Consider the following 26,115-nt stretch of genomic DNA (forward strand, 5'->3'; position numbering starts at 1 on the left):
TCAATACGCGCTCTCAGACGGTCAATAGATTGACCGTTTGACAATATTATTGAACTTGTGATGGCCTCTTCGTATTGAGTAGGGAATGACAACAGTTAGATATCTACTTGAATGTATGTATCCAGGCGACAGTTTCTTGTGATGAAAACCTTTCTATACGTTTATGTGCCTTCGTATGAATACATTATGGCTTAAAATATTTCATACACTGAGGGAGATGTCTCGGCACCTGCAGCTCGAATATTAAAAGGTAAACCACCTGCACTATGAGTCTTATAAGTTAATATATTACGTGGATATAACACCAACGTAAACATTCAACTGGTATTCTGTCTGCTCTGTGAACCGCGAATGGGAACTTCCCATACATTTAGTAGGCGTATACATGGGCGAATGTACAAATAATATCTATGGAAGGTGTTGAAGTAGCTGTCACAGTCTAAGACTGTGGTAGCTGTTAACTGCGCAGTGTGTGGTCACTAGTAGATGTATCTGTAAGTGCGGATATTGTACGTAATTATTGTTATTCGAGCTATCAATATTTTAAAAGTTTTATCGATTTTATTACCTGACTATCTTTGTATTAAGCTTGTTAACTCTTCACGTTTGAAATGTGTCAATTGTTTTTGTTGTGATCATTTTGTGATTCGAATAATTATTTGATGTTTCATTATCGAAGACGATGAGGCTTGTGGGTCTCGTGGAAGTTTTCGACTATTCAAAACATCTCTCTCTTCAAAAACGTGAGTCAGTCGTTTCTCTGACTCATGCTCACGGCCATGATTTTCTTTTACTACAAAATCCGCACAACAAAGCTGGCATCAAATACAAGGTAGGCCCTACTTTACATCTCTCTTCAGTTGTGTGTTGCAGTAGGCTTTCACTGTGGTCGCTGCCTTACTTGCAAATGTGCACCGCGTTTCTTCATGTGTTTTAGTTGCCCGTCCGTGGACAGCTATGCAAGTTGTGTCTGCATCATATCAAGGATATAAATCGCTTTATTTTTTACGGTATACACAGAGGTACCGAACTTTTAGTTTTTCCGTAAGTGCAGTCTAATTCTAATATGCTCACTGAAGTCAACGCTGTGAATCCAGAATATAATTAACTCAGTTGTTCAAGTTGAATTGCTGCACTATTCATCCTGCCATATTGTTTAAAGCATTTTGCTGTTATATTACAACGGTCATGTTAATGCACTACACTAACATACCTTTTTTAAATTTAAATGAACTAGATTATTCTCTTTTCTTTAAGGAGTAACAGAAAAATTATGCAGCTTTTGTGTGATAGAAATCCAGAAAAATTTCCTATTAATGAAAAGTTGCTGCTACTTTCCATTATAGTGCATATCGTAATTTGTGTCATTAATGCAGTTGCATTGTTTAATATGCATGTTGTATTCAATGTATTTTGGAGACTGCATCACTGTATGTGATGTTTGCATTCTTAAATGTCTAAAGCTTTGTTTTGTTTGGTTCAGTGTTGCTACTATGTTCTGTTTTGCCCAATAAAGCGAAGAGGAGGGGGGGGGAGAGAGAGAGAGAGAGAGAGAGAGAGAGAGAGAGAGAGAGAGAGAGAGAGAGAGAGAGAGCTACTACACATGGAGCCAGTACAATATGTTTTAGATCACAACCTAAAAATATAGAAGTGCTAGCTGGACATGTAGTAACCACACTGCTGGGGCCATTGACAGACACAGTTTCAAGCACACAACCTATTAAGGCCATTCATTGGGGAGTAACTGAAAAGCAATACCATATTTATTTTGGGTAAAAATGAATCTCTATTGAATGTATAAGTTTTGTGTGGATTTCATAACCTCCGTCGTCCTTTTAACTATTTTTTTCCTGTCAGTCATTGAATCAAAGTGTGTTTCCTGAAAGACTAAAATATGTATCGTAAGAAATTTAATTATTTTTATTTTTTATTATTTGTCTTTCATAGACACCAGAAACCAGATCTGTGACACAGCTTTAATTACTGTTGTTATCAGGATTCTAGGGATATAACATGTTTGACTTCATGCAACCCTGAATATGGTTACCAGTGCCATGAAAATGATACAAATAAGATCTTTGGAAAAGTTATTAATTGGTTTTCGGCAAATGGGCTTGCTCTGAACTTTGAAAAAACACAGTACATCCAATTTTCTGCTGCAAAAAGTATAATTCCTTCAATAAACATAACACATCAAAAGAGTCAGTAGCCAGGGTAGATCATACTAAGTTTTTGGGTGTACATATAGATTATGATCTTAATTGGAAAATTCATATTTTGGATCTCCTAAAGCGACTAGGTTCAGCAACTTTTGCAATCAGAATGATTGCCAATTTTGAGGATGTAGAAATCAGTAAGCTAACATACTTCCACTCTCTGACATCATACGGAATAATCTTCTGGGGTAACTCAACACTTAGGCAAAGGTATTCATTGCTCAAAAGAAAGTAGTTAGAATAATGTGTGGAGTTCATAGTTGCACATCTTATTTATTTATTTATTCGTGCTCTGTAGATCCAGTATACAAAAGAATTGCATGGATATGGAACGAGTCACAGGATAAATTAACACAGTAACCTACTTGTATATGCTAACAAATGTAAATTGCAATTGGTGTATAAGAAACAAAGTGTGTTAATAGTTACAGGCGTAAGCATTTTTTATTGTGAAACAGGAGTATAAAATGATAAAATAATAAATTACAATTTTCCATATTACAAACTATACATTAGCAGGAATTTGATAGTGCCAGTTGCCTGAAGACGAATCCCCATACTGGTGTAAGATGTATTAAGTTACAAAGTGGCAATAGCAAATGTTAAAAGTAAAGTATTACATCTAAGTTACAATGTTACATTAAAGAATTGATTAAGAGAGTAAAACACTTTTTCCAGAAGATATTCCTTCAATTTACTCTTAAATTTTGGCATCTCACTGGTAAGATTTTTTATGTCAGATGGGAGTGCATTAAACACCTTTATGCTTGAGTAGTATACTCCCTTTTGTATCAGACTCAAGTTTTTTCTGTCAACATGAAAGTCATGTTTTGTTCTTGTGTCATAATCATGATAAGAAGTATTGGTTTTGTACATGTGTAGGTTCTTAGCTGAAAAGCACATAAGGGACAGGATATATTGTGAGGTCAATGTTAATATTTTGTGTGTTTTAAAAAGATTTCTGCATGAACGATTACTCTTAACTCAACTTATAATTCGAACTTCTCTTTTATGAGTTACAAATACTTTATTTGCTATTGGTTGGTTACCCCAGAATATCTGTTTATAAGGTTAGGAATTCTTACAACTGCTTCACAGTACATTTACTCAGTAATGAAATTTTTTCTCAATGACATGGACCAGTTTAAAATCGACAGTGACATTCATGATTACAATACCAGAAAAAGGTAAGACCTACACTATTCTTTACTTAACCTATCTTTGGCACAGAAAGGGGTAAAATATGCTGCTATAAAACTTTTTGATAAATTACCAGATGAAATAAAATGTCTGACAGACAGCAGTAATAGTTTCAAAAACAAATGGAAATCATACCTCCTTGACAACTGCTTCTATACCACAGATGAATTCTTGAATATGAGTAAATAAATCTGGAGATATAATATATGCATTTTGTGCCATTTAAGGGGATGGGAAACATAATAGAAATATTTAGGTACAACACTATAATGTAAACAAAAAAAAAAACTTGTTTCCTTTGCGCATTTCTTGTGCATTTGACACGTTCTGCATCATAACGATTTTTCCGTGCTATTGATCAATGGAACACCTAACTAACTAACGAAATGATCTGTTCAACTCTTGCCACATATACACTTGTAAATAAGACATTATGAATGGGCAAACCTTTGCAGGAGCAGTGTTTCTTGCTGTCTAAATTAACTGCAGATAAAAAGTGAGCCAGCAAATAAAGAGCATTTCTCGTAGGTATAATACACACACTTTATCTCAGTACGTGAACTCCCCAAATCTGAATTAGTCGAAGCTGGAAGATTTTCTATCAGGTTCCCGCTAATCTTTGCTTTCAACAATACTGCATATAGTAGCATTACAGTAGCCATTACTGAATGTGATTTCATTTGACTTATGCATATTTTCATTGCAATATGTGTCATAGAAATATGTGACTCTGTAAGGTGAGTTCAGAGTCACTTACACACTCATAAACTCTGATACATCTGCTTTCACGAATACTTGCTTGAAACACACATTGTAGGTACGGTTCCTGCACTGCATCAGAAGTTGATACCTGGTAGCATTGCACTTCTCCTCTTCCAGCATCGGTCTGCGTGGAGAATGGGTTGTCGTTTCTCCTTTCCTCTACGTATAAGCTTACTTGAGCTAAAATGCAGGCACGATGAGTCCCTTTCATCATTTTAGGAAAATGAACTTCCTCGGAATGAAACTGTTAGATTCAATTCACACTTTCCATATTTCTCCCTACTTACAGCTGATGTCACCATTTGTTAAGCTGTGTGAGACAACATTTCAGCACATGACATAGTTTTAAAGAGACGTCATTGTAGGTCTTAATTTTGCTGGCTGGTTGAATTGTAAAATATCCGTATTTATGGGGTGTTTGGAAGTGGCAGTGGGCAGATGTTGAAATTCACGAGAATGTAAGGACAGGCGTACTTGTTTGGAATTCATGAAAACATGAGGGCAGGCATACTTGGCTCCAAGATACTGGTTCACCATGTCTGGCCATCACAAAAGAGGGTAGCCTCGTTACGCACGAAGAACATCGTAGTCCCTTCAAGTCTTTGCCACCCGTCTGAGAACGAGTAATGGACTCCCTGCAACAATCTGTCCTCCCACACCTTTGGTGAGAGTCTAGCAGCACCGTGACTAGGAAATGACCATCCCACGCATAGGCCGCCATTAATACCGCAACACAAACAACTGCATTTGGGGTGCTGCCACGAGTAGCAAGTGTGAACTGCTGACGAATGCCATCACATTGCATTCAGTGATGTATTGCGGTTCTACACTACCCCTCACTACCATCATTTTCAAGCACAGATTCTTCCAGCATTTTGGAGAGAGTCAGCATTCTTGCTCCTAGTGTCACAGTGTGGGGAACCATTGCACGTGAATTCGTGTCTCGGTCGGTAGTGATTGAGGACACTCTGACAGCACACCAGTATGTCACGTACGTACTGCGTCCTCGTGTGTTCCTTCTCATCGGACAGTATTGTAGTGCCATTTTTCAACACAGCAATGCTCATGCACACTTGTCACATGTCTCTATGAACTACCTATGTGGTACTGAGGTACTCCCATGGCCAGCAAGAGCCCCAAATCTGTCCATGAGAGAACATGGCTGGAACGCCAGCTCCGTCCCAGTGCCAGTATCTAGGATATCGAGGACCATTTACAACAGTTGGGGGCCATCTTGCATCAGGAGAGACTACATTGGTTTTATAACCCCCCCCCCCCCCCCCCAAATGAATCGGTGCATACGTCCAGGCCAGAGGGTGTGCAACGTCATGTTAATATCAGAATGAAATTTTCGGTCTATGGTGGACTGTGCTGTGGAGTGTGTGCTGATATTATGAAACTTCCTGGCAGGTTAAAACTCTGTGTTGGACCAAAACTTGAACTCGGGACCTTTGCCTTTTACGGGAAAGTGGTCTAGCGACCAAGTCACCTGAGCATGGCTCACGACCCACCCTCGCAGCTTTACTTCCGCCAGTACCTCGTGTCCTACCTTACAAACTGAGGTACTGACAGAAGTAAATCTGTCAGGATGGATCATGAGTCATGCTCAGGTAGCTCAGTTGGTACAACCCTTGCCCGATAAAGGCAAAGGTGCTGAGTTCGAGCTTTGGTCTGGCACCCAGTTTTAATCTACCGGGAAGTTTCAGTGTCATACTGATACGTAGGCTGATACTGCTAAGTTCTTTGTAAAATTGACTAGATTTTGTAATCACTGAAATGACATTACATACCCTCTCAGACTGTGAAATCTCATTTCCACATCCATCTCTGGGTGCTTCACTTTTTTCTTTTTTTAAATAAGTCCACATGTATACTTTTTCAGTAATACTCAACTTGTGTCAAATATCTAAAGTTTAGAATGTTGAAATGTGAATTGAAGTAAAATTGCATTTGGTTTTACATACATCTCATTTGTATGAAATCAACTTTGTTGACGGGAAAGTAGTGTGGAGTGCAACTACGTGATTTGGGTGTTAGAATACAGGGAGATACTGTCGTCATCAGTTGCGAACAAAAGATATATTTCCTTTATAGATTCATTTGTAAAAGGCTGCAATATAAGATTTCTGAGTGTCTGTTTTTAAATTTGTGCTCATCTTTTTCCTTCCTTTATTTGTGGCAGTTGTCCACTAAAGAACCGAGTGAAGTTGCGCAGTGGTTAGCACACTGGACTCTCATTCGGGAGGATGAAGGTTCGATCCCACGACCGGCCTTTCTGATTTAGGTTTTCCGTGATTTCCCTAAATCGTTCCAGGCAAATGCCAGGATGGTTCCTTTGAAAGGGCACGGCAAACTTCCTTCCCTAATCCAATGAGACCGATTACCTCACAATTTGGTCTCTTTCCACAAACAACCCAACCCAACTCCACTAAAAAGTAACTTGAATATCGTAATGAATATTATTTTTTGCTACAAGTTGTGTTTCTGTTCATCCAGTAGGTATTTAAGGACCTTATATCTGTGTATCAGAAGTTAACAAGTCGTAGTCTTACCTTTTGTCTTCATAAATGTCAGTTGTAGAGACTTCACAGAAATGACAATGATCCTTTGTCTTAAACTGAGAGGTGCCCTGAAGAACTGACAGGCTAATGAGAGATGTGGTCAACTGTAGTTGTTGTTATAAAGCCACAGGTCACTAGTAGAAAGTACCAGTAAAAAATGATTGTTCTGTCAGGCTTGTCTAATAAATTATTTCTCAAAACATAAGAGAATTTGCACTCATTTTTGTAGTTGTGGTTGAAAAATTGAGAGCAAGTGTAGCTTTGAATCATACTAGTATATATCATTCATCTCTTCCTAGCCTACTTCCAGTGGATTCTGTAAGCATCTAGAAGTGTCTTGAACAGCAATGCAAATATTCTAAGAAAGTTGTTGGTGGAATATAATTAATTTAAAGAGTGATGATAACAGCTGCTTAAGGCACCATGTCTTTGCTAGGCATGTAAACAAGAGTGAGAACTTTCGGTTAAATCGTTCTTCAGAGCTATAGAGTGAACATCCTCGCATGCACCTGTATGGCTGGACTGCCTCACCATCATTCATCTGCCACCAGATGAATGAAGAATGCCTCAAAACTGATGTAGCATAGAATGATACCTGCGTTTGTCATCCAAGTTGAGTTCAACTTGCTGCTCATATGATTTACAATCAGTGTTGCTGCAAGAGGCAGCAGCTGTGTATAGAAAATTTTGCATCTGTATACCAGCTAATCAACTACAAATTTAATTAAGTTTGCTGAATAAATACAGTACAGAATTTCCTATCCTTCATCAAGCTGCAATTTTAGTGGTTAGCAGTGCAGAACCCTTTCCAGGGCAGGCATCATGAGAAATTGATTAACAAGACTGTATAAACAGTTCCTTATTCATTTTATGTTTCTGACAGCACTAACTACAAGATTCTACTGCATATGCTGTCCACTGGAGGTTGGACATTGAATTTCATGACAAATACAAACTAAAATCTCAAATACCATGACTTTTTATACACAAAAAAATCTACAATACTGATATTTTGGGAAATGAAGTGTACAATTACTGAATTTTACAGCATATCTGAATTATGGCTAATGACTTCACATAACAAGGAGACATCAGGAAGGCTATAGTTTACTTTCTCCACAGACAAGGTTACTATAGGTAAATCACTAACTCAGTTGGACAATGTTGGAGGAAGGAATCAGCTATGTGCTGTTGGAGGGACAATGCATAGGATTCTGGTAATTTGTAGAAAACATAAAGGGTGAACTGATAGAGATTTGAACACCATACATCCTGAATCCATGTCTAATGCAACAACAACTGTGACACCTCAAATGACAGAAATTCACTCTGCTTTTTGTTGATGCAGTGCTACACACACACACACACACACACACACACACACACACACACACACACAGAGAGAGAGAGAGAGAGAGAGAGAGAGAGAGAGAGAGAGAGAGAGAGAGAGAGTGCAACTGTGTGGCATTGAGCAGAAGCTTCAATCCAGACTGGGGCGAGGAGGGGGATTGGACAGCACGGTATAGGTGAAGGGAGAGGAGTCAGCTCTACCTGGCAGAGTGTGCAGGAACTGGATGTCAGGACAAGGCTCCCGGGCACTGCATCGTGTTGGTTCGGGTCGCAGTGGTAGGAGGAGGGGAAAAAACAGGTGGGGAGGGTAACAGGGAATGAAAAAGGACAGGATCAGAGAAAGGGGAAAAAGTTTGTGGGTACATTGGTAGAGCGTGGCATAAAATAAGGATGAGGGGACGTGACTTGGGAGGTGTGTTGAGACTGGGATGATTTTTGGAGCAGTGAGAGTGTTTTAAGTATAACTCTTGTTGGTTGGTTTAAAAGGGGGAGGGGGGGAAGGCACCAAACTGAGGTCATCGGTCCCTTGTTCCCAGTAAAACAATTACCCTGGGGAAAGAAGAAAACAAAAAAGCAAATGGCACAATAACAGGAGAAAGGAAGAACCAGAAGAACGACAGGAGGACAAACAACACTACTATGGACAAAATGGAAAGGAAAACCACAGAGAGACACAAGAAACAGGGAGAAGAGATTAAAAACAAGGAAGCAGATTACCATGGCTGGCTGACCATGAGAATAAAAAAGGAGAAGCCAGCCACTCTGCAACACATTAAAACCTCCACCCTAAAAGCCCTAGGGTGGAGGACGCAGAGAGACAAAGGACATGCACTAAAACTCAGATGAAATGATGTCACCCACCCTCACGAATAAAACAAAACTAAAGCTGCTGTTGAGGCATTGTCAGCCAACACCAAAGGTAGGGTGCTGAGAAAGTTAAAAGTCCACCACAGAATGGCTAAAAGTGGGCAGTCCAACAAGAGGTAGACAACTGTCATTTGGGAGCCACAGCAATGGAGGAGGTAACCATGTGTGAGCCACATATAGCCAATGTGGAGCCAACAAAGGACAAGTGATTCCCTGCAAGAAGCCCGCAGGGAAGGCTTCCTTAATGACACGCAGTTTGTTGTGCATACTGTTATGCCACTCCATCTCCCAAAGCCCAAAAACTCTGTGATGTAAGACAGAACCCAGGTCAGTTTCAGAGATGCCCACCTTCAGGAGCGATTTCTGCGTAGCCTGTTTGGCCAACCTGTCAGCAAGTTCGCTGCCCGGGATTCCGACATGACCTGGGGTCCACACAAACATAAAGAAATAACTGGACCATTCCAGGGCACAGACGGACTCCTGGATGTTCGTTACCAAAGGATGGTGATGGCAGCACTGGTTGATAGCCCATAAGCTGCTAAGGGAGTCAGAACAGAGATGAAACAACTCACCAGAACAGGAACGGATGTACTGAAGTGCACAAGACATGGCCACAAGCTCTGCAGTGAATACACTGCAGCCAGTGGGCAAGGAATGCTGTTCAATATGGTGTCTGTGGACATAGGCGAAGCCAACATTACCATCAGCCATTGAGCCATCAGTCTACACCTCAGGGCCACCTGCTGCCATGGACTTATTTCCTGAACAGGCTACATCCATTGCGTCTGAGGGTCTGGAGAGATCTAGGTCCTCAGTGGCTGCCAGAATCTTCACCTCATCCTCAGATGCAGAGCTTGTAGGCAGCAGTGATGTGGGTGCTACTGCAATTCCGTTGGTCTTGGGGGCCATCTTTCTGAATTTCTCACCCTGATCTTTGGGTTTCTCTGGCTGACAGGGCTTCACTGATTCGGTCTCCATAACTGAGGATATCCATTGAGCAGATATTTTCACTGCGTGAAAGATTTGGAAAACTTGTTGGTGAAGGGAACAGTTGTATACCCTCTGTATCGAGTTGAGTTCAGATGGTGTGGGGAATGTGTGGCCTCATATTAGCTCATTGAAAGATACTCTTACGGAAACCTCAAGGATAGCACACACCCATAGGCCTTAATGTGTCATAAATATAATTGTAGCTGTCCAAATTACTATCCATGTTGTGCTGAACCGCCAATCCTGTTGCGGCAACTCGGCAACAATGTCTGCAGCAGGGGAAACAAAGGAAATCTGCAAACCAACAGGCTTCACAACAGCCTAACTGTGTACCTAATATCGACAGTCCGCCGCAGATCAAATTATATGTTGTTTCCCCAGTTACTTGAAAAATCCATAAAGGAAAATATTAATCTGTAGCAGATTCAACCTAGAAGATAAGGATAGATGCAGTAAAATTCACCAGTCCCTGTTGGAGAAAAGTTTTATCGAAAAAAATTTTTTGACAGTTCAACAAAGTCACAGAGTTTCCATATGTTCATTGTGCGGTCTGACACTCCTTGATATCTTTGCCAGAATAAATTGAAATTCTCCAAATGTTCCCTTAAATAATTAATTAACGTCCCTAAAGAATCAATCTTGTTCTCATTTAATGAAATATTCCACTTTAAACCCGATCTTATTGATGACCACAATCGTTGATAAAGTTTTAAAACAGAATTTTAATACACATCACAGTATCGAGTGTTTTCAAAATATCAGTATGTGTCGACTTCTCATTAATAAAACTTTAAACTAGTTAATTATTGAAGATCGTCCACACTCCTGATAAAATTCTGCCTGAATCTCTTCAAGAAGTCTGAATTTTAATAAATTTGCAAATTTCACACATAAGTAATATTTACGATGTATGTCGTAACAACAGTGTCAACTGCCTGTTTTAACTTCAAACTCGAAGTTTATTTAATAGTTGATAACCAATTGACATCCAGTTACAAACTTTATCATTCCACCTTCAACATTGAACTCCCTTTCATTAAAAAAAACATATTTTAATAATGATTAGCATGATGTTTCAACGGTTCTTCCAGCCGCCGGCCGTTGACCACGATGCAATAGTGGTTCTCTCTCGTCTGGAGTCCCCACTGGATCATCTTGCTGCCACGCTCGACATGAAAGAACAGAAACAAAATCTTTTTAAATAACAAGTCTCCACTTAACATACTACAAATAAATAAATAAACATATATATATTAACATTTCTTACCTGGCGTCGCTCAAGCAGTAAAGAAACGCGATGTTTCCTGATTAGACTTTTGAAACACCATATATCCCCACCACTAGCTGAGTGACTCCAGGTCTACTAAACCTATTATTTTCTCATATTAATCTTAAAATGTTACTATTAACTTAGACATAATTCATTTACTTTATGATTAATTGTTAGAGTTCATTTTTGTATACACTCATGTTTTTCTTTTTCAAAGTTTATTAACATCTTTTCCTTTATTCCTCTTAAACCTATTAGTATCCCTACCAGCCATTCATAGGAATCATTCATATTACTCCTTTTAAGAATATTTGAAGAAATTATTTCAGACTACACAGTAGTCTCCTTTAGGTAAGTTCCTTGTTAGTTGTTTTAGTACTAAATAGTTAGACTAAAAGTCATTCTAAGTTTTTAAACTCTTAAATTTGTCACCCATTATGGTGGTTACTCTTAAAAACAACATTATTTTATAACAGATTACAGCATTTTATCTTTGTTGTTTAATACAACTAGTTTATCCACTTATATTATACAGATCCGTCCTATCCACCAGAACTCTATTAATTACTCACAGATCAGATTTTCAGTAACTTTTCATGATATTTATTCTTTCATAATATCGTAATCATTGTTTACTACCAAAATACCTTCTGTTGATGAAATTTTACTGTGTTTCCATGTTATTTGTTTCTACCGATTGATGTTTAAGTTTTTGATAATTTATCTTGATTTATAAATATATATTGTGATACGTTTTGGAGAGATCAGGTATCTGATCCTCTATGGATATGAACTCTTTACAGTTTCTTTAATATTTTAAATTAACACAAGTTTACTGGTTTTATCCCAAGAGTTTCAATAATGCATATTATCACACTCCCTATATGAACTTTATAAACTACCATTTGAGACTGCTCTTACTAGTTGTCAGAGTCGAACTTTAATTTCATTAAGTATATACAACGATCTTAACATCATCCTACTTCCAATTGCTCTGATGGGCTTCTTTTTGTTAATGGGAGTTGATTACTGCCCTTTTCCCTAAACAGGCGCCCATGGCCTCAATGATCACCATATTCCAGTTAGGTGTCATTGCAGAGTATATTTACAAGTCATTCCGTGAACAAACCTTAGTCTCAATGACAAAACGATTTCCTCTATTTCCTCTATATATGTTTGCCATTGCAGAGAAGCTTCATAGCAATACCTGGGTACTATGTACCAAGAGAAGGGATTACACTAAAGTGAGGCTAGTAAAACCCATATTTCCTTCTAATTAAAACACCACCAGTATGCAACTTAAAATTATTATCATCACTCTCCTTACACCCTCTGTAATATTATTAACGCTTCATTAAAGTTCACTTGTCATTTAGTTTTTGCATTCTGGACGGTTAACTTTTATTTACTGCTTATTCTTTAATAGATTTTATTTCTTTCTGTTATCCTGAGGTATCCATTCCTTTTCTCTCACTCTCTCTCGTATCTTATTATTTATCCAGAACCTCTTTGCTTGACACTTTTTACCTTCTCGTACCTAGGATAAGATATTCAATCCTCTTAAAATGATGAATCCCTACTAACTTAACCCTTCCTTAGATGAGTTAGAGTGTGTGTGTGTGTGTGTGTGTGTGTGTGTGTGTGTGTGTGTTTCATGTGCTGTATTATACCTCCCCTACAAACAACAATATAAACCCACCCTTATTGCATTCATTTGGGTTAAAAACATAGAAATAATCTTTCCTTACAAGTCAATAAACTTATTTCGATGGAAATATGTCATTATTAAATGCAATTTATAGATAAATAATCTATGTACTGTAAACTTTGATTATTGTAATAGTCTTTCTCTAGATTTCATCCTCAAATTGATTACAGTGGGCATCAAAACTATCTGCTTTATTCTTAGATCATTCGAATAAGATAGAAAATGAGGAAGGTTGTCGTAAAATAACCACTGTCACAGCTTGAACCCTGTGATCACTACATCAACTAAAAAACAGTGAACCTCCTGAGGTTGTTGTTCTCTAATCTCCCGATATATTCTAACTTGTGTCATGTTATAATCTCCCAATATTTTCTAACTTGTGTCATGTTATAAGTCCCCTTCTCTTTATTACTTACGGGGTCGTATAAATGTAATACTTTGCGATGGGGACTATCTATATCCTCCCATGGACCCTGATAAATATGAGAAAATTTCACAATTTGTTTATTGATCTTGGAACTCTTAATATGGGTCTTAACCATAACCTTTTCTCCCTTATTAAACTGGAGTACTTTTGCATCCTGATTATACTGCTGTAGTCTTTTTTTCTGCACTGCCGTAGAGTTTTTTTCCCCATGTTATATTGATTCATATCTACAAGCGGGCTGTTATTTTCAGGCTGTGGTAAAAGATGTAATAATGGTTCTCCTAACACTTCCTTTTTCATTACTTCCAAGGGCACTACACCTGTACTAATATGAGGCAACTCATGTAACAATAATTCAAATTCAGTTAGTATCTCAGGCCACTTTGAACGTTTACGTACGATTTCTCGGATTACCCTCTGCTGGGTTACTTTGCGGATAATATGTTGAAGTTGTAATGTGGAGAATATTAAATTTCTCCATAATTATTCTAAAGATTTTACTTGTAAACTGACCCCCGTTATCTGACAATATTTTCTTCGGAACACCCACTTTTACTGCATAATCTCTCTCAATGCATCTAGTCAGGTTACGTGCATTTGCTGTGCGAAGTGGATATAACTGAACGTATTTTGACCAACAGTCAACCATCACAAAAATATATTTCTGTTTTCCTTTTCCAGCCGGAAGGGGTCCTAGGAGATCCACAGCTACAAGGTCTAGTAACCTATCTGGAATTATAGGGTACATACGATAACATAAGGCTGGTGCTGTTTCTTTCACCTTTTGGCATAACTTGCATACACAGATTATTTTTCTTGTTATTCTTCCCATATTCCTGAAATAATAATGTCTGATCATATGCATCAGACATGTTCTAATACCACAGTGTCCGTAATCTTGGTGTATGTATCCAACAAGTTGTTCAGTTAGGTGAGAGGGTATACAAATCCTCAATCTACCTTGTTCCTTATCACTCCTCCTATACAAGATCTCATTACGAAGTAACCAACAACCTATCTTACTAGATACCAAAGTATGATTTCTTAAAGATTGTATTATTGCTTTTAAGTTCTCATCTAATTCTTGTTCCTCCATTATTTGCTTAACTGACTTTTTAATCCCTTTATTATGGTCCCCTTGTTTAAGGAAATAGATCCTAATTTGTGTGTTGTTGCTTAACCTTTCCGGATACTCTCCAGTTCCTACTGGCAGTCTTGACAAAGCATCAGATACTGTATTCTGTGAACCTTTTATATGTACTACTTCGAAATTAAATTCTTGTAGGGCTAACAGCCACCACATTAGTCGCTGATGTAATAATTTACTTTGCATCAGGAATGTAAGTGCCTGATGATCTGTATATACTATGGTTTTATTTCCTGCTAATAAATATCTAAAAGTCTTGAAACTCCACAGAATGGCTAAGGCTTCCTTTTCTGTTACACTGTAGTTTTGTTCGTGCTCATTAAGTGTGCAACTAGCGAACGCTATACTATGGTGATCCTTTGAATCCTTCCCAAAATCTCATTAACAAACCTCACACGCTATCCCGTAATTTGAGGCATCTATAGTCATTTTAAATTCTTCATTAAAATCTGGGTGGTACAGTAACCCTGAAAATAATAATTTTTTTTATATTGTTAAAAGCTTCCTTCTTTTTATCACTCCAATGCCAGGGTGTCTTTTGTTTAAGCAAAATTGTAATACATGGGTTAATTATACAGTCTCCTGACGTGAACTTTCTAAAAAAATTTACCATTCCTAGAAAGGATTTTAATTGTTTTTTATCTTGCGGATCGGAACATCGCGCTATAGCCTCTACTCTATTCGGGTCAGGTCTAATCCCCTTAGCATGTTATATGACCTAGAAATTTAACCTCTTTGCTACCAAATGTAGATTTAGCTAACTTAAATGTTATTCCCTTTTGTTTAAACTTATCAGATACCTTTTCCAATAATTGTCTGTGTTCTTCCCAATTATCAGAGATTACTAACAGATCGTCCACATATAGTATGATTTTCTGCGCTAACTCATCTCAAAGAGCTAAATCTAACGCCCTCATAAATACCGATACCGATACGTTAAGACCGAATGGTAAAACTTTGAATTGGAATGACCTGCCCTCAAATAAAAATGCAGTATATGGCCTAGAATCTGGATGGAGTTTTACTTGCCAATATCTGTCATCTTCACGGGATTTATTTAAAATATCTAATTGTTCTAAGTAGCTTAAAATACTACTTACTCTTCCCCATTCTCTCAGTCTTAATTTCTCTTTTACATATGTCGGCATGAGACTTATTAACACCTTAATTAGATGTCCTTCATAGATAGGTTCATCTAAAAACTTTACTCTTGTTAAATGCCACTCGAAGTGTGTTTGGAATTATCCCCAACTACGATTGTAAGGGGCCGGATCCAATAATTCTAACATCAACTTTTGTTGCTCCCCTTCTGACCAATATTTTTCCTTAAACTGGTAGACAAAATCCTCCCAATTACAAAAATATTTAGCATTTAATATGCCCCATTCGGCGGCTTCTCCTTCCAGATGTCCTACCACAAAGCTAATTCTTTTCTTACTATCCCACGTTCGAGGTAAAGCATCCTCAAATGTTTTTATAAACACAATGGGATGTACTGAGCCTTCGGTTTTAAAACCAGGAAACCGGTTTGATAACTGACCACTATTTCCAATCCAAATTTCTCCCCACAAATCTTTAGTACAAGGAATAACCATAGGTTCTTTTCCATTTACGTGTGCATTCTCCGTGCTCCCTTCAGAGGTATTGTACTGTACGGGATTTTCGTCTAATATTATTTTATCTTGTGCTTTTGAGCTAGCACCTGAAGTCTCTTCCCGTTGTCCTCGGGGAGGTAAAACGGACAATCCATCGCTAGTTACATCACGGTTAATGTCCACTACAAAATCTAAATTACGATCGGTTCTAATTGTCTCGTTTATTTCCCCACGAAGTCTCTCCAACCCGCATTGTTAGAAAGATTCTCTTTGCCGAGACTCGTTTAATTCTATTTCATTCCTCTCTATTCTTTGCTTAAGAGAAGAGAGTTTTTGTTTTTCCTTTTCTAACTCACTTGTAATCTGAGATAATTTTTCTTCCTGTATATTGTTTATAACAGTTTTAACTTTCTCCAGAGAATCAGTAAATTCATCCCTGGTATCTTTAACAATGTTTTGAATCTCTTCTCTTAAATCATTGTTGTTAGTTTCGAGATCGGTGGAGAGATTTGATTTCAGACTAGCAAAATCTTCCGAAAGCTTATGTATATCTTGTATCAGCTTACCTTTTTCTTCCCTAGACTCACAAATGTGTGTTTGCAATTGAGAAGCTACTTCTGTTATGTGTTCCATAACTTCTTGTATGAAAGTATCGTTATCCTTTCTATCATCATTTATCTGTCCACCGATCTCCACTTTCAAAGCATCTAAGGACTGCGACAATTCGGTTTTCATTCTGTCCATAGACTGAGAAAATTTGGTTTTCGTATCATCTAACTGAACTGAAAGAGCCTGAAGAATACTACTAATTCCTGCCAATTGAGTAGCTACAGATAAATTTTCCTTCTCCAGCTGTGCACACCTTTCGTACACATGCTTCGATTGTTTGGCTATTTCTTTTCTAATTTCTCTGTGTTACTTTCTGGCTTCCCTACGGTCTTGTTCGACCTGCTCCCTTTCATCTGTTATCAATGGTTCACCTTCTTGCGTTTACATTTTATAGCGAAAACCCACAAATACGATGACTCAATGTTATACTGTTGTTCCATGCTCACTTCGGTCCTAACCTTCTACAAATTAATACTCTCACTCACACTTCGCGTTACACTCCCGTAATGAAAAGACTCACCGAGTCTGTCCTGCACTGCTACGACGACGAGCTGCCGGCCTCGTTGTCTACAACCCGCGTCTACTGCAACTGTGTCGCTGTCTCTGACCAGCGACTCTGTAACGGCGTCGCTGACCACTAGCAGCTAGTCTGCACAGGCATCGTCGGCTGCAAACGGCGCTACGGCAATGGGCGTCGACGACCGCTAACTGCTACGCAGGTGTCGGCTGCAAACTGCGTTGTGGCAACGGGCGTCGCCGAGTGCGAGCAGCGACAACTCGAACCTGTACAAACTCTTTACCAAAATTGATGGTGGGGTTTCTTCCTCCCCACCACTGCAGTCGTATCAGCTGTCTTGACCTCAGCCGTTCTGCACTCGGATCACTGCTGCGCTCTATCCAGCTTTGGGTCCTGTCACTTGGGTCGCCACGTCTGCGCTGAACCGCCAATCCTGTCGCAGCAACTCAGCAACGATGTCTGCAGCAGGGGAAAGAAAGGCAATCTGCAAACCAACAGGCTTCACAACAGCCTAACCGTGTACCCAATATCGACGGTCCGCCACAGATTAAATTATACGTTCTTTTCCCAGTTACTTGAAAAATCCATAAAGGAAAACATTAATCTGTAGCAGATTCAACCTAGAAGATAAGGATAGATGCAGTAAAATTCACCAGTCCCTGTTGTAGAAAAGTTTTATCGAAAAAAAATTTTTTGACAGTTCAATAAAGTCACAGAGTTTCTATATGTTCGTTGTGGGGTCTGACACTCCTTGATATCTTTGCCAGAATAAATTGAAATTCTCCAAATTTTTCCTTAAATAATTAATTAATGTCACTAAAGAATCAATCTTGTTCTCATTTAATGAAATATTCCACTTTAAAACCGATCTTCTTGACCACAATCGCCGTAAAGTTTTAAAACAGAATTTTAATACACGTCGCAGTATCAGTTATTTTCAAAATATCAGTATGTGTCGACTTCTCATTAATAAAACTTTAAACTAGTTAATTATTGAAGATCGTCCACACTTCTGATAAAATTTGGCCTGAATCTCTTCAAGAACTCTGAATTTTAATAAATTTGCAACCACGATGCAATAGTAGTTAGCTCTCGTCATCCGCCGCGTCTGGAGTCCCCACTGGATCACCTTGCTGCCACCCATGACATGAAAGAAAAGAAACAAAATCTTTTTAGATAACAAGTCTCCACTTAACATACTACAAATAAATAAATATATATATTAACATTTCTTACCTGGCGTTGCTCAAGCGGTAAAGAAACGTGATGTTTCCTGATTAGACTTTTGAAAGCCCGCATCTCGTGGTCGTGCGGTAGCGTTCTCGCTTCCAACGCCAGGGTTCCTGGGTTCGATTCCCGGCGGGGTCAGGGATTTTCTCTGCCTCGTGATGGCTGGGTGTTGTGTGCTGTCCTTAGGTTAGTTAGGTTTAAGTAGTTCTGGGTTCGATTCCCGGTGGGGTCAGGGATTTTCTCTGCCTCGTGATGGCTGGGTGTTGTGTGCTGTCCTTAGGTTAGTTAGGTTTAAGTAGTTCTAAGTTGTAGGGGACTGATGACCATAGATGTTAAGTCCCATAGTGCTCAAAGCCATTTGAACCATTTTTTAGACTTTTGAAACACCACAATGTGAACCAGAAATGAATGTGCCATCTTGTGTATCCTGTGTCTCCTCCCCCATATTATGTTGCCTGATGCTGGGGCATTATGGCATTGATGAATGTAACTTCATTCTCTCAGTACCACCACACATTCATTGTGATGCTGTACGCAGAACCAGAACTTGTCTGTTAAGACAGTGTTGTAGTGCAGTTCTGTTGTCCAGTGTTTTAGTTGGCTTCAGCACTGTCGGTATGCCTCTGTGCAGCTGTGTCGAGGGAAGCTGCAGCAGTGGTAGCTGTGCTGACATTTTGTGATGCTCCAGGTGTCATAGCACTGTTTGTGTGGATACCTGTCTTGCTGCAAACAAGCCAATTTCCTGATTCAAAGTACACAGTGGACTGTATGATCCTGCACGGCTGAGTGAATGATATGTTTGTCATCTTGGTTGCTAGTTGTGTGGGGCCTCTGACATCCTGTGCAACAATAGAATGTGGTACTCCTGAACCTGTTGATTTCATGTTCACATGAAAATTGCAGGGTCATGGCTGCCATGATCTACGGTATTGTGGAACAACAAACTGAAGTCTCAATAGACTGCAGTCCTCCCACTGTTGAGTTTCTCCTTCTTTGACGATTCATAACCTGATGTTCTCAAACAGCATTCAAATTCAGTTTCTGAATTAGAAATATGATGCATAAGCTTTCCTTATATATATTAATTTTCATGGTGTTGTACTGAAATGCTAATAATTTTTGTATCCCAACTTTTAGTACACTTCATCCCAGTTTGATGTTTGTTTCATGCTACCTTCATGGTATTGCCATTGTAATGGCAAGAAGTGAAGTTAAAATACGTGGCTGAAGCTAAAATTTATTTCTGAAGTTTTTGTCTATAACTTATCAGCAAAATGCTATAAGTAAAATTTTATTACTAAATAGTGCAGAATTGACTTCTTTTACTAGAGGTACATAAAGGATTTTTATGAAATGCTTATGGGCGTCAGTCAATATCGGTATCTGTGAGAGCTTGTGGTAACAGTTGTTGTATCCTCATCTACTAGTAGTACAGACACAAAGATGTTTGATCTGTTGCTGGTTGTAGATATTGGTATGACTAACATATGGCATTTATTGGGGGGTTAGAGCCGACAGCAGCCACACACAACACTGGAGGCCACTGGAGATGCCGACTACATAGGTAAACCTTCTAGCATCAAGTTGTTTATAAATTCTGTCACATTGTACACCAGACAGATCACTCTGCTGTATGAAGCTATTCAGGACACACAATACAAGCCTGTGTATTTGGATTTTGTATTGGATTTATGTTTGGATGTCTAGTATGCTAGTGTTCTATTTAGTCAATGGTTGGCTTGCAACTTCCCCTGTGAAGTTGCTTGCCTCTGTCTTTGGGCAGATACAAACTCTGAACATAACCTATATATTCTTCGGCTCATCCATCTATGTTCAGTGGTTGTGGATTTGAACCTGAGTACGGCTTTGTGAAACTCGTATTGATTGCAGACTTGAACCTGAGCCCACTTGAGGGGCTCTCATTCAAAGCATGAACTGAACATTGTTTGTGTCTTGTGGAATAAAAAAGTGCCACTGAGGATGATATGTGTGCAATGCCCATTGGAATATGCCAGACTGTTTAGAGGCACGATATGGGTGGGGATGGTGTATGCACTCTGTAATTTTCCCTATGTGGCCCATGTGTTAACAGCTAGTACTGTTGCAACTATCGAGGCCCTCGCAAACAGTTTTGTAGAGGAAGTACCCGACAGTTGTATCAGACAAGGCCCGCAGTTTGTGTCATCTGAGTTCAGAAATTTCTCTCAGAATAACACAGTATCCCATCTGACCACCATTCTTTTCCACCCAGCATCAAATTCATAAATGTAGTTGCCGGTCAGAACGTTTAACCTAAGACAGAAAAGAAAACGCTGACATAATTTCTGACAGAAACCTTAATTGGCTTCCTCACAAGCTGTCAGTCCATCTCCATTAACGGTCGCAGTCCAGCAGAACTGCTAGATGGGTACTGACACTGTTCACTACTGGGCCTACTGTGGCTGACCCAGAGAGCTCAGATCCCAAGGTCAACATGTATTACTATGTGTGATCCAATGTATGGGATGAGAAGGTTGGCAGTACTCTGGGCTTGATTGAAAGCATTGTCATAGGTCATAGGTTGAGTCAATTATTCAAAGTTGCAACCAGTCAGAACCAGCTGATCCATTGCCCTAACCACCTGTATGAGTCTCCTGATTTTCCCACAGCACAGATATCATCCGCACCTCCACATATACAGCAGAATGACCTCTGTCCTCTGTCACTTGGTGTCACAACTACAACTCGCATGAGGCAAACCCATCAATGTTAGGTCTCTTCCCACACGATGCTGTTACCTCGCCCCCCCCCCCCCCCCTCACCTCCTCCACAACCACCCCGACCCCCACCCACACCCCCATCCCCTACCTGCACTGGAAAGCCCAATGCTGACCATCCAGAAAACATGTCACCCCTGTTTTTACCCTTAGAGGAGGAAGATGTCACCATCCCTATCTCCTCCCTCAGCCCCTACCAATTTCACCACCCGTGATGTTTGAGCCACTGACTGGATTACCAGCATCCCTAGCACACCCATGATGGTAGAGCCACTGGCTGGGTTACCAGCATCCCAAGCAAACCCGTGACGGTAGAGGCACTGGCTGGGTTACCGATGCACCTAGCAACTAATACTACCTTGCTGTGTACCAGGAATTTTCTCTGTCAGATGAATCACTGCCCAGGGCCATTTCCATGCTGGTTAACGGGGGGGGGGGGGGGGGGGGGGGGAGTTGTGATGTCCTCATGTCCTCATTTGGGACTGATGAAGATGAAGAGATGTTTGCACTCATATCAGTATGACCAACATAGGGCATATCTCTAGGAGGCTGAACCCAACAGATCCTGCTGCAGCTGCTGATGCCAGTTGTATTTGGCAAACCCTATGGCATCAAGCAGCCTATAAAGTCTGTCACAATGTATGCTGGAGCAGATCACTCCACTGTAGGAAACAGTTTCAAACCCATCGTACTAGCCCAGTGTTTATGATCTCTCTCTGTACTTCTCTTTGAATGGCTCATAGTCTGCTGCTAACAGACTTTGATATGCGTATGGAATGGTTGACTTGGAGATTGTGCTGCGTAGTGGTTCTCCCACATCTCCAGGCAGATACAAACTCTGAAGGTATCCTTTATGTTCCTGAGTTAATCCTTTGGTGTTCAGTGGCTGTAGACTTGAACCCAGGCCTTCTTGTGGGGCTCTAGTTTGACCCATGTAACACATAGTTCTTGTTTTTATCTTGTGGTATACAAAACCCATGTGAATAAATCAGAGTGCAAAGAACGGGACTAGACTGACTAGAAGATGTGACAAGTATTTCTCACACTAGTTTTACCACTCCATTTACACTGATATTTTCAGTTATTACTTTCTTTTGTCACAATGGAAGAATCTAGGGTATTTGACATTTTTGTCTTTATCAATCAGCTTTTGTCTCTGCCTACATGTGTGCACATTGGAGATAGACATGACAGATGAAATGGGAGAACCAGATTCCATGGTTCAAGTTATCAGTGCTAGTGTTACCTTCATTTTGCTGCACGGAAGTTCTTTATGACATGTATACTACCTGGTGGTTAGTTTCATGTTCCACAGATCATTTGTACAGTTAATTTACACTCACATTACTCATTCGTATGCAAATATGGCTACTTGCTGACCAGTTACAAGTTCATGTCCATTATAATTATCCGGGCTGTTATGCCGTGGTCGGTTGATGAATTCTGTGGTGATTCCCAACATTTCGTCTCCGACTGCGGGAGACATCTTCAAGGGGGTCCGTAGCTCGATGGAAGGTCCAACACAAACACTGGCTCGCTACTGACTCAACGTTGGGAATCACCACAGAATTCATCAACCGACCACGGCATAACAGCCCGGATAATTATAATGGACATGATATTTCCGGCTGTGAAAGTCTACATTTTAGTAGTTACAAGTTCAATTTTAAAAAAATATAAATGTGAATTAGTAATTGTTGCCCGTCAACCTTTACACATTTCAAACCTAGAAATTATTCTATGGAATGGGTGTGTCAAGGAGAAACTTTCAAATTTAATGTAACTGTCTGTCAGGCATTTTACTTCATTGGGTAAGGGATGAAACATTTTGGCGGCAACATTGTGCACCCCTGTTTTGTGCTAAAGACGACCTTAATGTGGAGTAATGAATGTAATTTTTTTCTTCTCGTATTGTAATTAGGTACACTGTTGTTCCATTTGAACTGTAGTACATTATTTACCACAAACATCATGAGGGCATAAGCATACTGTGAAGGAATAGTAAAAATGCCTAACTCCTTCAACATATACCTATAAAAAGATCATGGGTGATAATCTTATAGCATCCTTACAGCATATTTTTGAGCAATAAAAACCTTTTCTTAAAAATAAGGCCCCAGAACATCATTTAATACAGCATTATTGAGTGAAAAGTATGCAGAGTATGCCAACCTACTGATTTCTCTCCCCATAAGATTTGCAATAATTCACAGTGCAAATGTGGCTGAACTAAATTGTGTTAGCAGTTCTAAAATGTGGTTTTTCCAGTTTAAATTCTTATCAGTATTAACACCTAAATATTTTGAAGTTTCCACACTAGTTATTATTTCCGCACCATCTGTTACACTTATCATTGTTTAGTACTTCTAGATGTGCTGAACTGAATATGTTGTGTCTTTTTGAAATTGAGTGTGGCACTGCTTCTCTCTGTGTGAAGAATCACTTAAAACTGCCACATGAGGTACTGTGGACTAGAAAATAATACACATTTCTGCAAACTACATTTTCTATTCAGTGCCACTTATGAAGTGCTATCCAAAATTTTTGGGACTGGTGCTGCTATCTGTTGAAAACTTTACCTTTGGCCTAATGGTCACCATCACCCTCGAAGTAGTTCCCATCCACACGTACACACTGGTCCCAGCGCTTCTGCCACTGGTCAAACGTTTTCTGGCAGTCCTGTTATTTGACGGTGTTTATCACTGCCAGTGATGCTTCTCGAATCCTCTCTAGAGTGTCGAACCGACGGCCTTTCAACTTGAGTTTCAGTTCTGGGAATAGTGCGAAGTTGCGAGGTGCCAAATCTGGCGAGTACGGTGGGTGGGGTACAACCGCTGTGTTGTTTTTTGCCAAAAAGGCCCCGGTGAGCAAGGTGGTGTTACAGGGTGCGTTGTCGTGATGCGGCAGCCAGTTCCCTTGATGCCAAAGTTCGAGCCGTCGTCGCTGTGTGTGTTCAGAGCCACCGCAAAATGTCACAGTGGTACACGGAATTCACTGTTTGGTTGGGTGGCGAATTCTTTGTGCACAATTCCCTCGGTATCAAAGAAAACAATGATCGTGCTCTTTACTTTGCTCTTCACCTGTTTTGCTTTTTTGAGTGTTGGAGAGCCCGGGCTCTTCCACTGGGATGATTGTTGCTTTATCTCTGGGTAATAACCGTAAATCCAGCTCTCGTCATCTGTGATAACCCATGACAAGAAGGTCGCATCATCAGATGCGGTGTGTTGAAGGTCCGTGCTCACTTCAACACGCTGCACCTTCTGATCGGCAGTTGAGATCCTTGGCACAAAATTTGCGGCGACATGATGTGTGCCAAATTCATCAGTCTACATTCGTTGACATGTCCCATAACCGATACCCACATCATCTGCAAGGTCTTGAAGGTTTGACGTCGATCTGCATGAACCGATTGTTGCAGTTTGGCAGCAATGTCTGGCATTGTGCTGCTAACGGGCCTTCCAGTGTGAGCGTCATCTTCGATGTCTGTACGGCCGGCCCTGAACAGAGCGTGCCACTTGACACACACACGTACGGCTCGTGCTCTGTCCGCCAAACACTTGCAAGGGTCTCAGTAGCACTTTTCCCAAGATTCGCACAGAATTTGATACACGTGTGCTGTTCTGTTCGCGGATCCATTGTAAAATCACCACACACCAAACACACAGTATTACAGAAATCACTGTGGACACACAACACATCCTCCCAGATGAATGCCACTCTGCACACTGACTCATCAGATATGCAGCTCTCGCCAGCAAGTGGTGCAAAGATTTACTACTCCTACTTTCCAGATGGCAGCACCAGTCCCGAAAAGTTTGGATTCCACCTTGTATACTTACCTGTTAATTTTGAACATATGAATAATGTATGAAGGCTTCTAATGTGTAGATATATCTTATTATGCTGGACACATGTCCTGACTCCATGGGGCCTGAGCCCCCTCAAAAATTCGTTTTTGGGGGGGTGGGGGGGGGGGGAGGGAAGTGGAGCCCCCCCCAATAATTTAAGAAAATTATTAGCTATATTATGCTGTGTAAAATCGCAAAATTATGTTGGAATTTTTTATTTTCCTTGGTTGACGATAGTTACCTTTTAAAATACATTCAGTAATGAGTTAAAACAAATAATTATTACGGTAGTAAGCAGGTTAACTGAAAGCAAGTGGTGTGAATCATGATAGTTTTACAGTGCTGTGGCCACACTTAAAATTTGTCCCAGTGGACGAACCTTCAGGTAAAGTCTGGCACTGGCATGTCAGCACTGCAGCTGCGGTGACATCAAAAGGACTGGAGCAGAAGCCCCTGGAACCCTCTGCCTCGCGTCGCCTTGACGCTTCGAGACATTATGACACTGCGGCTATATAAAGCCCACCCTGCTGTCGCAGTCATTCAGTGTGGATAGTTTCGTTCAATGCATGCTACAGATCTGTTTAGTATTCCGACTTTAGTGTCTAGTTGACTATTTTACAAGACTATATTTTATACATTTACTTCAGACTCCTATTGTATTGTGAATTAAGTTTACAATGGATAAATTTGTTACCAAAAAAGGCGTGCTTGGAAGTTGATGATACTGCAAGTCAACCTCCAACAATTATTGTGTCGTCAGTTGCTTCATTGTCTTGAGGCAAGAACCGTTCACAGCCGAAACCTGGACAGTTCAGTAAGGGAAGATCGTTTCAGAAGTCTTGGTGTCTTGTTTGATCAAATATACATGGATAGCGTATGAAGCATCTACCGAAAAAGTTTTTTCAAGACCTGCAAAGAGGCAGATGATAAAAATTTATTACAATGTTCTTCAAAAAAAGAAGATGCATTTACTTCCGTAGGGTTCTCTAACTGGAAAAAGGTTTTGGAAAAATTCTGTCTTCATGAAAATACATTTACGCGTAAAGAAGGTGTTCTTAAACT

The 26,115-nt window shown here is 39.8% G+C and overlaps 1 protein-coding gene across 5 annotated transcripts in view; it reads left to right on the forward strand.

Moving 5' to 3' along the window:
• Window positions 1-420: 420 nt before the first annotated feature.
• The window catches only part of LOC124556660 (leucine-rich repeat protein 1-like), a 98,259-nt gene continuing 72,564 nt past the window's right edge, over window positions 421-26,115 (forward strand). For 3 of the 5 annotated variants that reach the window (XM_047130627.1, XM_047130630.1, XM_047130631.1), the window contains exons 1-2: window positions 421-494; window positions 680-832. In XM_047130627.1, the coding sequence (XP_046986583.1) occupies window positions 683-832 (150 nt within the window). In that variant the 5' untranslated portion in view covers window positions 421-494; window positions 680-682. Of the gene's footprint in view, window positions 510-679; window positions 833-26,115 lie in introns of those variants that run through there. The other 2 variants (XM_047130628.1, XM_047130629.1) reach the window with 2 other exon arrangements.

This window comes from Schistocerca americana, chromosome X (assembly GCF_021461395.2).
Source record: "Schistocerca americana isolate TAMUIC-IGC-003095 chromosome X, iqSchAmer2.1, whole genome shotgun sequence".
Classification (NCBI taxonomy): Eukaryota; Metazoa; Arthropoda; class Insecta; order Orthoptera; family Acrididae; genus Schistocerca; species Schistocerca americana.